Consider the following 14866-nt stretch of genomic DNA (forward strand, 5'->3'; position numbering starts at 1 on the left):
CTAGTTTTTTGTATTTTTTAGTAGAGATGGGGTTTCACCGTGTTAGCCAGGATGGTCTCGATCTCCTGACCTCGTGATTCGCCCGTCTACATTTTTTTAGTCAGGGTTTCGCCATGTTGCCCAGGCTGATCTTGAACTCCTGGGCTCAAGCAGTCCTCCTGCCTCGGCTTCCTAAAGTGCTGGGATTACAGGCATGAGCCACCGTGTTCAGGACTTGCCACTTCTACATGTCAGTTCTAACCTCAGTCCTTCCCTGACTCTCCCCACAGGGACTTCTGGAGCCCCGTCCTGGACAGGAGACAGAGGAAGAATCCTGGGGTTGGAAGCCAGAAGCAAAAGGTCCCGGGCCAGTTCCTCAGACACGGGGTCCACAGCAAAGAAACCCCGGAAATGCAGCCTTTGCCACCAACCTGGACACACCCGTCCCTTTTGTCCTCAGAACAGATGAGCTCAGGGTAGGGTAGAGCGTGCCACTTTCTCAGACCTGCCTCCTTTGTGTTGGGAAATGAGTTAACCAGGACCAAGTGGCCACTTAGTGTCCTGGAAACTTGGAGGACAGTGTTGGCCTTTGGAGTCGGGCCTTTTTTGTGTTAAGGGGCACAAGGTCCAGACCACTGTGGAGCAGGCCAGCTCTGTTGGACAGTGGCCCTCTTCCCAAGCCTCAGAAGTGACCATAGCCACTGCTGAAAAGTCATGCAGCTGCTCCCTCGGACCCCCCAAGGGTGGTTGCTGTTAGCAGAGGATTGGTGCAGTCCTAGCTGAAGCCCACTGTGTGCCAAAGGAAGAAGCTCCCAGGACTGCTTCCTTCACCTCCAGAAAGCCCCAAGTGAGCCGGCAGCACTCATGGGGCAGGCCATGTCCAGGCTGCCCAGGGCTTCTCTCATAGATGTCCTGAGAAGGACGGTGTAATACAAGGAAGTGGCTGTGGTAACACTGATCCCGCAGAAGAAGCTTCATTCCCTCTTTAGTTAAGCCAGGACACCCAGAATTCATTGCCTTAATAAAGAACCCAGGCTAGGTGCAATGGCTCACGCCTGTAATCTCAGCACTTTGGGAGACTGAGGTGGGCGGACTGCCTGAGCTCAGGAGTTGGAGACCAGCCTGGGCAACACAGTGAAGCCCTGTCTCTCCTAAAATACAAAAAATTAGCCAGGCGTGGCGGTATGCGCCTTTAGACCTGGCTACTCAGGAGGCTGAGGCAGGAGAATTGCTTGAACCCAGGAGGCAGAGGTTACAGTTAGCCGATACTGCATCACTGGACTCCAGCCTGGATGACAGAGCGAGACTCAGTTTAAAAAAAATTTAAAAATTAAAAAAAATAAAAATCCAACCCCAACGGGGCGTGGAGGCTCACACCTAATCCAGCACTTAGGGAAGTCAAGGCTGGAGGATTGCTTGAGGTCAGGAGTTGAAGACCAGACTGGGCAACATAGTTAGACCTTGTCTCTATTATTAAAGATAAAGCCAAGCATGGTTGTACACACCTTTAGTTAGTCCCAGCTGCCCAGGAGGCTGAAGTGGAAGGATCCTTTGAACCCAAGAGTTTGAGGCTGCAGCAAGCCATGATCACACCACTGCACTCCAGCCTGGGTGACAGAGCAAGACCCTGTCTCTCAAACATTTTGTTTTAAATAAATAATCCAACCATTTTTTACTCTGACCAGTGAGAGTGCAGAGGGTCTGGGGAACATTTGCAGAAGCAACAGGTATCAGCCAGTGCTGGAAGGAGCTCACCCTGGGAGGTCTCACCAGCCTCTGTCCCTCATGTCTGTCCCTTGTGTCCCATGTGGACAGCCCTTCTTCCCTTTCCACGTGGTAAGCACTGAGCCCAATTTCTTCCCACCCCACAGGTGGTCCCTCAGAGCAGAGAGGATGTCCAGTGAAAGGTTCAGATTCAGATCACTAACTTTCCATCTTCCACTTTTTCCAGTGGTGGCCATGTTCCCCGTTTGCCTTCACAAAAACCTTGTGAATAATACAAGCCATATGGACTCTGATTTACAGTTTAGAAGATGAGCAGAGGTGGGTGTGAGTTGCACAGTCACGTTGCTAGTTGTTGAAGAAACTAGAATTGTTCTCAGGTCTTGGGCTCCTGGCCCCATAGACCAGTGGCTCTGTGTCCTGGTGGAGTATTGGAGAGGATTTTTATAAATGCAGATTCCTGAGATTGTTCCTGGAGCATCTCTGAGTGGGTGTGGGTTGTGGCCCTGCATGTGTGGTTTTGCCTCTTCCAGCCCCGGGGAACCACTAACCACTTTTTGTCTCTATGGATTTACCTACTCTGTATATTTTGTTTAAATGGAATCATACCAGGCTGGGCACAGTGGCTCATGCCTGTAATCCTAGCACTTTGGGAGGCCAAGGCAGGCAGATCACCTGAGATCAGGAGTTCAAGACCAGCCTGACCAATATGATGAAACCCCATCTCTACTAAACATACAAAAATTAGCCAGGGCGTGGTGGCTCACACCTGTAATCCCAGTTACTCAGGAGGCAGAGGTTGCAGTGAGCTGAGATTGGGCCATTGCACTCCAGCCTGGGCAACAAGAGTGAAACTCTGTCTCAAAAAAACAGAAAATGGAATCCTACCATACATGACCTCCTGTGTCTGGTTTCTTTGACTTGGCTGATGTTTGTCAGGCTCATCCACATTGTAGCATGTGTCGGTCCTCGATGATTATAACTGATAGTCCACTGTATGAATATACCACAAGTTTATCCATTTGTCAGTTTATGGACATCTGAGTTGTTTCCACCTTTTGGCTATTGTGCATGGTACTGTTGTGAACACTGGTGGATGAGTGTCTGACGACCTGTTTTCAGTTATTTTGGGCAATGCCTAGGAATGGGGTTGTAGTTTCATACCATAACTCCACGTTTTAACTTTTTGAGGAACCTCCAAACTTTTCCACAGTGGATGCACCATTTTACACCCACCAGCAGCAAACCAAGGTTACTGCTTCTCCATATCCTTGTGAACACTTGTTCCTTTCCTTTTCTTGTATTATAGCCATCCTAGTGTATTGTCATCCTAGTGGGTATGAAGTGGTATCTCATTGTGGTTTTGATTTGCATTTTCCTAGTCACTAGTGACGTTGATCATCTTTCCATAGGCTTACTTACTGGCCATTGGTATACATTCTTTGGAGAATGTCTATTTAAGTTCTTCACCCTTTTTTTTTTTTTTTTTTTGAGATGGAGTTTCGCTCTTGTGCCCAGGCTGGAGTACAGTGGTATGATCTTGGCTCACTGCAACCTCCGCCTCCTGGATTCAAGCAATTCTCCTGCCTCAGCCTCCCAAGTAGCTGGAATTACAGGCATCCGCCTCCATACCCAGCTAATTTGTTTTGTATTTTTAGTAGAGATGGGGTTTCACCATGTTGGCCAGTCTGGTCTCAAACTCGTGACCTCAGGTGATCCACCAGCCTCAGCCTCCCAAAGTGCTGGGATTACGGGCATGAACCACCACGCCCGATCTCGTCACCCATTTTTAAATTGGGTTGTCTGTCTTTGTTGTTGAGCTGTAGTTCATAGTTTCTGGATACCAGATGCCTTTGTGGTTTTTACATCTCTACAGGCAACTCCGGTGTGTCTCAAAACCAAACTGCAGGATTGGGCTGCACTATGGACTGGGCTAGGCATCTGAGATCAGACAGACCCAGGCTCAGCTCCTGCTTCCCGGCCTGCTCTGCCACCCTGGGTGTGCGTCCTCATCCCTGGAGCCCCAGTTGCCTCATCCATAATGGGGTGTTCTTGTTCATATTGAGGCTCTCTAGTGAAGGCTTACAGTCAGGCACGACTGCAAATTAAAGCTTCACAAATCAAACCTGTTGGAATTTCCAAGTCTCTCAGCCCACTGAGGTTAGCAGCATGCAGCGCACCGTACCCCATTGACATTGACTGGAAGGGTTTTTGGTCCCTGTGTTGAGCCACATCTGCGGCTTGTTCAATGCACAACCAAAAAGAAGAAAATGACCCTCCACCCCACCCTTGCTGGATCTAGCTGAGACTAGGCACTGGCCAGGATGTCACATACAGTGGTTTCAACCTCCAGCTGCCAGCAAGACAGCATCTACTGTCCGTTTTCTGTAGGAACCATGGCTCGGCTGGGTTAAGTGCTTTCCTCTACCAAGCAGCTAGCCTGGCCTTGAAACCTAGTCTCTGATGCCATGTACCCCCCAACCCCATCAGAGTTTTGTAAAAAGCCCCTCCCTGCTCTCCACACCAAAGCTGAGAGCCCATGGCATAACTGGAGGCTTCCCTGCCAAGCAAAGAAGCCTTGGCTGCCGGGCACGGTGGTTCACGCCTGTAATTCCAGCACTTTGGGAGGCCGAGGCGGGCAGATTACGAGGTCAGGAGATTGAGACCATCCTGGCTAACACGGTGAAACCCTGTCTCTACCAAAAGTACAAAAAATTAGCCGCTGGGCATGGTGGGGGCACCTGTAGTCCCAGCTACTCAGGAGGCTGAGGCACAAGAATGGCGTGAACCCGGCAGGCGGAGCTTACAGTGAGCCGAGATCGCGCCACTGCACTCCAGCCTGGGCAACGGACTCCATCTCAAAAAAAAAAAAAAGCCTAGTTGATGTCCTGCACATGCTTCCTCAGGTGACTGCTTGCACTTAACAGCAGAGGAAATGAGAGACCACCCCACACAACTGGTAGTGGTTGAGGAGTCTGCCTGATCCCACACTGGATACTTAGAGCATCCAGAATTAGAAATAAGCCCTGTCACCAACACCCAGCCCGTCACCCCCCTGAGCGAGGCTCAATGTGCCCAACAGTGCTGGGGCCTGCCCCTGGAGACACGGCAGAGACCCCACTGCCCTTCGGGATGAATTCACTACCAGCCTCTTCTAGAATCCAGCCGAGGACCTGGGATGTTCACATTCAGCTGGATGGTGACCCCAGCTCAAATGTGCTCACCTGGGTGTTCCCACTCGCCTGTCGACCCTCCCTACCAGGGACAGATCTGTGCACCCCATCCCCACCTTAGACCACCAGCTCACACACAGGTGGTGCTGGTGCAGTGGTTAATGTTAGGTGTCAACTTCATTGGATTAAGGGATGCACAGATGGCTGATTTTTTTTCTGGGTGTCTGTAAGGGTGTTGCCAGAGGAGACTGACACGACTCGATGGACTGAGAGAAAGACCCACCCTGAATGTGGGTGGGTACCATCCAGTCGGCTGCCAGCACAGCTAGAACAGGTGGAAGAAGGGGCATGAGCAGCTTGCTGAGTCTTCTCCAGCCCTCTCCCTCTTCCTGTGCCAGATGTTTGCTTTCTTTTCTTTCCTGTTGGACATCAGACTCCAGGTTCTTTGGCCTTTGGACTCTGGGACTTGCACCAGCAGCTTCCTGGAGCCTTCTGCCACAGACTGGAGGCTGCACTGTGGGCTTTCCTGGTTTTGAGGCTTTTGGACTTGGACTGGACTGAGTCACGCTACCGGCTTCTCTCCACAGCTTGTAGACGGCCTATTCTGGAGCTTCACTCTGTAATCCTGTGAGCTACTTCTCCCTAATTAACTCCCTTTCTATATATACATACAGCCTATTTGTTCTATCCCTCTGGAAAACACTAATATATAGTCAGGATCTGGCCTGCAGTCTGAACCTGGAAACCCATGAACCTTCTGAAACCCATGCAAGCAAGTGAGCCCCAGTGGCCTCCCTGCCTGCCAGAGGCCCCAGCCCGCTGAATGAATTGGTCTCATTGTCTCAGGAATTCAGCAAGCAGTGCAGAGAGATGACCCAGTGCAGCTCACCAGAGTCACTGGTGTTTGTCTTTGGAACCCACCTGGGTTTTCTCCACTACAGCCTTAAGGAATTAAGATTTAAAATATAGATAGATAGATAGATTACAAAAGGAAAATGTCATTAAAAATGCAAATATTGGCCGGGCACAGTGGCTGACACCTGTAATCCCACTACTTAGGGTGGCTGAGCTGGGAGAATTGCTTGAAGCCAGGAGTTTGAGACCAGCCTGTAATCCCAGGGATAATCACGGCTCACTGCAGCCTCACCCTGCTGGACTCAAGCCATCCTCCCGCCTCAGCCTCCTGAGTAGCTGGGCCCATAGGTACACCACACCTGGCTAATTATTTTTTGTAGCGATGTCTGACTATGTTGCCTGGGCTGGTCTCAAACCCCGGGCCTGAAGCAGTCCTCCCACTTCAACCTCCAAAGTGCTGGGATTACATGCATAAGCCACCATAGCTGGCTGTTCTTTGGTTTGCTTTTTTAAATATTAGCAGCAGATACGGAAATGAGCTCTGAACGGGTCAGCTCTATGGGAATAAATGGTCCCCGTTTGAGGACAATCCCACAGCTAAGTATTCCTGAAGAGAAGTGTGACGTGCATACAAGTGGATTTACAAAAAGGAAATGCTATTTGGTGAAATTTATCAGAGTTAGGGGCAGAGGATCTATGGGTGACATTTTCAAAGGACTACATTTAGATTCTCCATTTTTGGAGTCCTTTTTTTTCTACAATCTTCCCTAGCGATCCTTGCATTCTGAGCAGGGGTAGTCACTGCCTTACCACAGTCATCAAGGCTCCTGGCTCTGGGTCACTTGGTGAAAGTAAAACAAGGAATTTGAGTCACCACAGCCAAAGGTTCTGAGTGTTAAGACACTGAGGCCTGGGCAAGCCCATATCCTGCTCCCAGGCAGGCAGGGCGGGGGCTGTCCTTACCTTGTGGGGAAGGGAGATTTCACAGCCCATCAGGACAGCCCAAGACCTAGCAGCCCAGGGCGTGAGGTCATGCAAAGTTCTTAGCAAAACAGTGATTTGTTTCCAGTTCTCTGGCTAGAAACGGAAGACCCAGACATTAACCCTGGCTAGGTGATGGAACCGTGAAGATGAACCATGAACACTTTTAACTTACCCTGGATTTTTCTTTTTTTTTTTAAGCCATGGTTTGAGATGGCAAATTTAGAGCTACCAGAAGCAAGTAGCCTCTACAGATTGGCCCACGTCAGGCTTGTGTTGGGGTCTGGCCATCTAAGGAGAGGGACTCTAGACTGAGCTTGCTTCCTGGACAGCTGCACTGTGACCAGGGGCTGGCCTGGCAGCTGGGAGCGCCTTGCTGTGCTGGGGCTTGGATGTGGCCGGAGGGTGAGGCACAACTAGGCCCACCAGTCCTCATTCCCAGGCATTACCTTAGCACTGCCTATCCCAGTTAATCGTCACAAGCACCTGGGATTGGGCATTGCGTGACCCCCCCAGTTAAGAGATGAGAAGACTGAGGCATAGGCTCTGCCCCAGACTGCTCCCTTGCTGCCCCTCCACCACCAGGGAAACTACTCAAAGCTCTCCAGCATCAAGGCATCAAGTGATTGGAATGGACCTTGGTCAAGTGTCTCCTGCCTTGGACCCTTATAATATCCTCTGCAAGGAGCCCTCATGCCCGCCCCTTGCCCTGCACCCAACACCCAGAGGCCTATACCACTATTCCATTTGCTCGGCATGGTTCTGCTTCCCTTGGGTCCTGCAGTCACAGCTGGAAGGGGTAGGTAGTCCCCTCAGGACATAAGTGGGGGAAGGACCAGCAGGGCGCAAGTGGCACAGCTAGGCTGGAAGCAGCCCTGCACGCAGACCAGAGCCCTCCCCAGCCCACATCTGTCATCTGGTGATAGGAAGTGAGCCCTGGCTTTGGCTCTTGGGGCGGGGGGGGATAAGATGCCCTGGCCTCTCACCTGCGCAAGGCAGGGCAAGTTTCCTCCCGACTTGTGCAGCCACAAATAGGTGCAAGGGGAGGGAGAGAACACAGGTTCCTGGCCAGGTGGGGTCGCCCATGCCTGTAATCTTAGCACTTTGGGAGGCCAAGGCAGGCAGATCATGAGGTCAAGAGATTGAGACCATCCTGGCCAACATGGTGAAAATCCATCTCTACTAAAAATATAAAAATTAGCCGAGCATGGTAGCTCGGCTAATTAAATAAATAAATAAATAATAAAAAAGCATCTTGGCCGGGTGCCATGGTCACGCCTGTAATCCCAGCACTTTGGGAGGCCAAGGTAAGTGGATCACCTGAGGTTGGGAATTCAAGACCAGCCTGACTAACGTGGAGAAACTCCGTTTCTACTAAAAATTTAGAAAAAATTAGCTGGGCGTGGTGGCGCATGCATGTAATCTCAGCTACTTGGGAGGCTGAGGCAGAAGAATTGCTTGAACCCGGGAGGCAGAGGTTGCGGTGAGCTGAGATCACGCCATCGCACTCTCTCTAGCCTAGGCAACAAGAACGAAACTCCGTCTCAAAAAAATAAAAAATTTAAAAAAAGCATCTCAGTCTGTTTGGGCTGTGAAAACAAAATGCCATAGACTAGGTGGCTTATAAACATCAGAAATTTATGTCTGACCATTTTGGAGGCTAGAAGTCCGAGAATGAGTCACAAACAGATCCCATGTTTGATGAGGGCCCACATACTGGTTCATAGGTGTCCCCATCTAGCTGTCCTCATGGAGGACGCGGGGAAATGCTCTCCTAGGGTCTCTTTAAAGGCAACTAAGCCCACCCATGGGGTGGGGGCCCACACTCATGATCAAATCACTTCCCAAAGGCCCCATCTGCTGTTAGCAGTGCCTTGGGGGTTAGGATCTCAACATACAAGTTTAAGGGGACACAAACTTTCTGTCTGTGACAAGTAGGGTACGTGGAAGGAACAGATGAAAAGCTTGGTGTTGCTTTAGTACTGGGAACCAACCAGTTTGGGATGTTTCTTCCTGCAAGGCTGAACCGAGCCCCACACCATACTTTCTGTAATCAGTGGGCTGTTGATGGCCCTTCAGCCATGCCCATCAGTTTTGTTTTGTTTTGTTTTTTGAGACGGAGTCTCGCTCTGTCGCCGAGGCTGGGGTGCAATGGCGCAATCTTGGCTCATTGCAACCTCCACCTCCTGGGTTTAAGCGATCCTCCTGCCTCGGCCTCCCGAGTAGCTGGGACTACAGGCGCCCGCCACCACACGCAGCTAATTTTTGTCTTTTTAGTAGAGATGGGGTTTCACCATGTTGGCCAGGATGGTCTCGATCTCTTGACCCTGTGATCTGCCCACTCGGCCTCCCAATGTGCTGGGATTACAGGTTTGAGCCAGGGTACCCGGCCAAGATGCTACTTTTTAAAGTAAACTCTACCACCTCCAATTGACCTCAAGCACCCTTGCCTAAGTGCCAGGACAAGCCACAGTACTTACAGAAAACCCCCAACAGCTGCGTATGAAAGTGCCAAGACCCCCTTATCCAGCCTGAGTTATACGTGTTAGAATTTTCTTTTATTCTCGTTCACCTCTTCGAAGCAGAGCTTCGTTTCAGCAGGAAGGATACCAGAGGCAGGAGGAGGGTCACTTGGGAAGGGAGGTGGAATCTCCCTCCTCTAGCCCCCCTGCTACCTCTAACAGGCTTCAAAGTCAGAATACAGCCATCGGCTGAGAGTTCATTTTGGCACACTGGGAGGCCGGCTCTGCGCACTGGACCTCTCTGGTGGGGGATCAGGCCCTCTGCTCTCCAGTGGGGCCTGGATCAGCTCCAGTGATATGCCCCAGCTGTGGGCTGGGGGCGCAGCACAGAGCCTCAGCTCCCCCAGGGCTCTCAGCTGCTTAAAGAAAACACTCACCTGGCTGGAGGGATAAAGGGCCTTGCCCTGAGGTATCAGGTGGGTAGCAAGTCACACTGAGCTCCTGCTCCAGGGCTCGAGAACACAAGAAAACTAAACGCACAGAAGACAGCAGGAAAACGCCATCCTTTAACAGCCAAAAAGCTGTCATTCAGGGGCACCAGGTGACTCCAGCCCCCGGGGGACAGAACATACCATACCTACCACCAGGCACCAGAGGCCTCAAAACGCCTGGAACTGGGGCCGGAGAAGGCGGTAAGTCGCCTTCTCTCAGCAGAAATGTGAAGTTGGCCTTCAGCTTCTGCCCAGAATGGCAGAAACCACATTCTGTCGGTGGATTGGTTGCTGGTGATGGACACAGCCAAGGTCCTGGGGTTGGCCCCAAGGGCTGAAAAGGTGCTTGCAGAAATGGCTGGCACTCCAAGCTGCCTGAGCCAGCCCAGCCGTACTCAGGTGACAGTGACCCAAGCTCTCTGGGCTCAGGGTTTACGGCCACCATAGCCCAAGTACATCCCGATGCCCTGGGTTTAAGTAATGTACCCTCTCTTGTTCTGGCTAAAAGCTAGAGAAAAACCACTATTCGAATCCCCGGAAGGGAGGTGGGCGCAGCTTCCCAGCATTAGAAAACATGCCAGGCACCCGTTCCCACCCACCTAGAGCAGCCCCTCGGGCTCCTGTAGGCCACTGTACAGCGCATAGCCAATGTCGTCAATCTCCTCCTCACGCAAGCTACTGAAGAGGTTCACGCTGGGGTTGAAGTGGCAGGGCAGGCTGGCCTGCTCCAGGCTGCCGAGGAGCAGTTCCAGGGCTTGCAGGAAGCGCTCACCCAAGGCCTCCTCCGTCCAGTCCACATTGTCCTCCCCCAGACGCAGGACCACCTGGGTCAGGTGACCCCGGCCCAGCTGCCCCAGGGCCGAGCAGCCACGGCAGACAGCACACAGCAGCAGCAGCAGCCGCCGGCGAGTCCCAGCGTCATGGTCGTCCAGGGCTCGCAGCCTTGCAGCCTCCACTGGATACAGGTCCTGCAGCCAGAGGTTCCCCGCCAGCCCCTCCAGAGGCCAGGCCAAGAGGAGGCGGTCGTCAGCATCGGCCCCAGGGACTGCCACAAGCACAGCCACGGTGAGCTCCAGGCGCTCGTGCTGCACCTCGAGCAGCAGCTCCTCTGAGGCCATGCTGGGCCAGATCAGGCACCCAAGAAGGCTACCAATGGCCGGCCAGTTGACAGAGGCAGCCAGCGCCTTGCGGAGTAGCTCCAGCAGGATGCGGGAAGAGAGGTAGCCCCCGACCAGGAAGCGGTCCCAGGGGCTGCTCCCACGGGGGCAGAACTCAAGCTGAGTCCTGCGCACGGCCCAGCAGCGAGGGTCCCTCGCCACAGTGTCCACACCCGGCACCAGGCTCCATAGGCCCGGCTCCAGCACCAGTGGCACCAGGAGACGCACATGGTCCGCGGCCCCTGCCTGCAGCCCATCATACAGTGGCCCCCCAGGCACAAATGCCCCAAAGGGCAGTTCCGGGAACTTGCTCCGAAAGTAGGCCTGCAGCTCCAGGGCAATGTCGCCAGCCAGCTGTTTGGCCAAAGCCACCTGGGCTGCTGGGATGGTCACACGGTCCCGCTCGAAGGCCAGCAGCCTCTCCTGCAGTGTCAGACACAGCGGTGCTGGGGAGCTGAGCTGTGGTGTCACCTCAGGATCAGTTTCTGCAGGCCCCTCTGCAGAGTGAAGGGGCGGGGAACATGTCGGAACAGCCTGTGATTAGTTAAGAAAACACCACCGACAGCTAGCTGTGTGACGTCCCAGGGCCTCACTTTCCTCACCTGCAGTGGCACCTGAGAAGGCACTCAGTTCAGGTCCTCACATATAGTGAGCGCTTGGTGACGAGTTCTCATTGTCCCAGAGTCCAACACCCTGGCCCTACGGCTAAAACAGCTTCATGCAGAATAGGTAGGTAGTCACGCCCCTCTGGGCCTCAGTTTCCCCATCTAAAGCTCCCCACCATCACAGCGCTGCCACTTTGCTCCAGGAGCAGGGCAAAGAAACACCACCCCCATTAAATGTCTGAGGAGCCCACAACCCAGAGAGAAGCAGGGACTCGCACGGGGCCACACAGTCAGTCAGGGCAAAGCGTGGGCTGTGTCTCTCGAATGTGACACCAACAGAGGGGAAGCAGGGCCACTCACCTGGAGCAGAGGGCGAGGGGGCCAAGGGCAACACTGGCTGGCTGAGGGCAGCAGGTGGAGGCCGGGGCTGCAGGTGTGGTGTGGCCTTGAGCAGGCTCAGTTCCTTCCAGCTGTCTCCCTTGGTGTCATCCTCATCCCGCGGGCTAGTGGCCCTGTCAATGAACTGCAGACAGAGTCACACAGACCAGTGTATATGAAGTCTGAGCAGCCATAGCAAAGCCCAGGGGCAAAGGAGACCAGGGTGCAGGGTGGAGAAGCAGGTGCCCTGGGCTCCCATGAAGGCCTTGGGCAGTCCCCACCCCTCCCCAGGGCCCCTCTGAAAAGCCCAACCCTGTTGTCCTCCTGTAGGAGCCCCAGGCATGACCTGCCCACCTGGCCTTACCCGCTTCACGGCCAGGGTGGCAATGCCCAGCACAGCAGCCCCGCCCACGCCCAGCACTAGGCGGGCATTGGCCAGGAGGAAGTCCACCATGCTGCCCAGCCCCTCGTCGCCACGCCGCTTCCCCCGTTTCTGGGAGAACTCTGCCATGGTCTGCCTGTAAGAGAGCCAGGGGTGAAGGGGCAGCTCAGGTGCAGGTGGCCAGGCTGGGAGAGGGGCTGCTGTGGACAGGTGCTCTGGCTGTCCTTATGCTGGGTAAGAGAGCTCAGCCCATAAGGGGGGCTTTCTGAGAATTTCTCAAGAGAAAGGGGCCACCCATCCACAGGGGAGGACACCGAGGTCGGGGGAAACCATGTAAAGTACCTAAGAAAGGGCAGGGATGGGATATGAACTTGGGTTTTGGGGCCCCAAGCCCCCATCTCTCACGAGGAGATGAGGGAGCTGCCAAGCCCCTTCCCCTAAAGCTGCAAACAACCCACTCCCTGGAAAGAAGCTTGCAAAGGCCCTGAGGCTTGTGCAGGTATAGGAAGAGGCCGCTCTCCCTAGAGCCCACCCTCCAGGACCTCTGACATCACCAGGGTGTCATCATCCCCATCCCTATGTTACAGAGCCACAGGCTGCCAGCTCACAAGTGAGTGGGGAGGTCTCCAACCCACGACTGCAAGGCCTCCAGACTCTCATCACCCACAGAGTCTGACGGATTCTCCCTGTGCCAGGTGGCCAGGTCCTCAGCAGCAGCCTCATCTGAAGGTGCCTAACCAGAGGGCACGGCAGCCCTCTCTGATAACCTCTTCAGAAGAGCCCAAAGTCCAGGGAAGACGAACAATTTGGGGCCCCAGCCAGTCTGGGGGACCACTGGAACCAGTCACCCTCCAAATCTTGACAGGGTAGCCCCAAGAGGCAGAGCTACCAAGTCAGAGCACAGGCAGAGTGAGACAGCCCGAGCTGCCCAGGCAGGCCAATGCAGATGTGCTTCTCAGGGTTGAAGCCCATTTCGCAGGGCAGAAAGGGCTGCCCAGTGCCTCTGTCCAGACGGCTCCCTGGGCCTCTCAGTCTTGGGACAATGTGTAGGTAGTGGTGGGTGATGCTTCTCAGCTGCCGGAAGGCCAAGCAACAGAGAAAGGAAGATGAGGGCCTGGGCCCCAGCCTGTTTGCTCACCTGCAAGATGGCATACGCAGCAGTGAGGGGCAGATGTGGGCAGGCTTGAAGTGTGTGGCTGGGTGGGGCCCAGCACTTGGGAAGTGGAGGCAAAGATCTCCTAGGGCCCAGTCCATGTTCCTCACGTTCTGCGAGGGGGACACTGCCCTCAGGCCCTGGGAGATGAGCTGGGCTGTGACCTTCGGACATCAGTTAGACACCAAGCAAAACTCTCCCAGGGAGGCCTGAGCAGATGACCATGAGGTCACAGCCTGCCCGGGCACCAAGGACTTCTACCTGCCCTGCCAGAGTATGGGTGCCAGGGGCCCAGTTGCCAGGTGACCAGATGCCTGGAGTAGCTGAAGCCCGAAGCGCTGTGTGACTCAGCCCCGTACACCCGCCTATTCGCCCCAGACTAAAAATAAGACAGTCTCTGGGGAGATCCCAGGCCAACCGGGTGACCCGCCATGGCCCCAAGGCCGGTTTCAGTCTCCTCATCCGTGACTCGGGAATCAATACTGTCACCCACCCTCAGAGAGACCAGGAATCTACTTTGCAAACTGTAAAGCGCTTTAAATACTCCCAACCTGTCTAAATTGGGACTCAGCCCCACCACTGGCGGGGTCGCACAGGCCTCAGCCCACAGCCTTCCAGCTCCGGGAAGCAGGAGAGGGCACGGGTGGCTGAAAATAACCCGAGTTTGCCCAACGAGGCCCTGGAGGCCGTTTGGCCTTCCCTCCTCCGCCAAACGCGCCTGCCGTGGGCCCGGGCGGAGCAGGCCCCAGCAGCAGCCCTAGGTGGGCGGGTGACGCCCGATTCGCAGGGAAACCAAGAGACCGAGAGGGGAAGGGGGCTGGGCTGGGATTCGAACGCGGCCCTTGGTCCCCCAAAGGTCCCCTCCCTGCCTTCCCCAGCCGTGACCACGGGCCACGCCCCCGATCTGCGTTCCGTCGCGCGCCAAGCCCTGAGCCCGGTGCCCCTGGAAGCCGCCCCGCCGCGCTCCAGCTGTACCTGCGTAGCAGCTTCCGCACAACAACCGGAGGAGGCCGCGGGACCACGGCCCCTGAGCTTGGACCAGCCTGGGACTGGAACGTGAAGGACCCTGGAACCTGACGTCGAGGTCCCCGGGGGCGGCCGCGGACTTCGCAGCACGCAGACAAGCAGGCCCTAAGTCCAATCGGAGCGCTCGAGGCCGCAGCAAAACTGCCAAAATACTGCGCGGCTCAGCCAATGAAGGGCAGGCCCCGCCCCCAGCCGACAGATGCTCTCCCTTCGGGGCGGGACTCCCTGACGCAGTCCGGATTTAAAGGTGCAGGGCCGCATTCCGAGCCTGCGACCAGGTGATGTGATGGGCAGCCCTCCAGGAAGTCTGTGCGTTGCAATGTGAGCCTCCGGTGTGGAAAAAGTTGTCTGGGCTCCCGTTCCTTCCGGGAGCCGGTAGAGAGGCTGCACATGGCTAGAGGCCCGGCACATCCAACCTGTTAGAGCACCTCTGCGAGAGAGTGTCTTGGTGGCCTCGTTCTTACCTGTGGGCCTGCGAGGCACAGTGTGGCGAAAGCGCCTA

The 14866-nt window shown here is 54.7% G+C and overlaps 2 protein-coding genes across 5 annotated transcripts in view; one reads left to right on the plus strand and one right to left on the minus strand.

The window, feature by feature from the left end:
* The window catches only part of TOP3A (topoisomerase (DNA) III alpha), a 41970-nt gene extending 39404 nt beyond the window's left edge, over positions 1-2566 (plus strand). For 2 of the 3 annotated variants that reach the window (XM_011961635.1, XM_011961637.1), the window contains one exon: positions 270-2566. In XM_011961635.1, coding sequence (XP_011817025.1) covers positions 270-448 — 179 coding nt within the window. In that variant the 3' untranslated portion in view covers positions 449-2566. The remainder of the gene's footprint in view (positions 1-269) is intronic. The other variant, XM_011961636.1, reaches the window with a different exon arrangement.
* Positions 2567-9247: 6681 nt separating this feature from the next.
* Positions 9248-14511, minus strand: MIEF2 (mitochondrial elongation factor 2). 2 transcript variants are annotated; one of them, XM_011961645.1, is made up of 4 exons: positions 13890-13936; positions 12168-12321; positions 11786-11948; positions 9248-11317 (listed from the first exon to the last, which is right to left on the minus strand). In XM_011961645.1, exons 2-4 carry the CDS (start codon positions 12312-12314, stop codon positions 10263-10265), a joined length of 1365 nt encoding a protein of 454 aa, XP_011817035.1. In that variant the 5' UTR covers positions 12315-12321; positions 13890-13936; the 3' UTR covers positions 9248-10262. The 2 variants fall into 2 exon arrangements, with proteins under 2 accessions (XP_011817035.1, XP_011817034.1); XM_011961644.1 differs by lacking the exon at positions 13890-13936 and adding an exon at positions 14314-14511 and having other exon boundaries at positions 9256-11317.
* Between the last annotated feature and the right edge of the window lie 355 nt (positions 14512-14866).

The sequence above is a fragment of the Colobus angolensis genome, unplaced genomic scaffold (genome assembly GCF_000951035.1).
Source record: "Colobus angolensis palliatus isolate OR3802 unplaced genomic scaffold, Cang.pa_1.0 Scaffold560, whole genome shotgun sequence".
NCBI lineage: Eukaryota > Metazoa > Chordata > Mammalia > Primates > Cercopithecidae > Colobus > Colobus angolensis.

What these genes read in the sequence shown, in the direction of transcription:
- MIEF2 (XM_011961645.1), bottom strand. Translation starts at nt 12,314, where the DNA reads ATGGCAGAGTTCTCCCAGAAACGGGGGAAGCGGCGTGGCGACGAGGGG. An exon ending in CCACCCTGGCCGTGAAGCGG is followed by an intron (nt 11,949 to 12,167) that starts GTAAGGCCAGGT and finishes CTCTGTCTGCAG; the next exon opens with TTCATTGACAGGGCCACTAG. An exon ending in CCCCTCGCCCTCTGCTCCAG is followed by an intron (nt 11,318 to 11,785) that starts GTGAGTGGCCCT and finishes TTCACTCTGCAG; the next exon opens with AGGGGCCTGCAGAAACTGAT.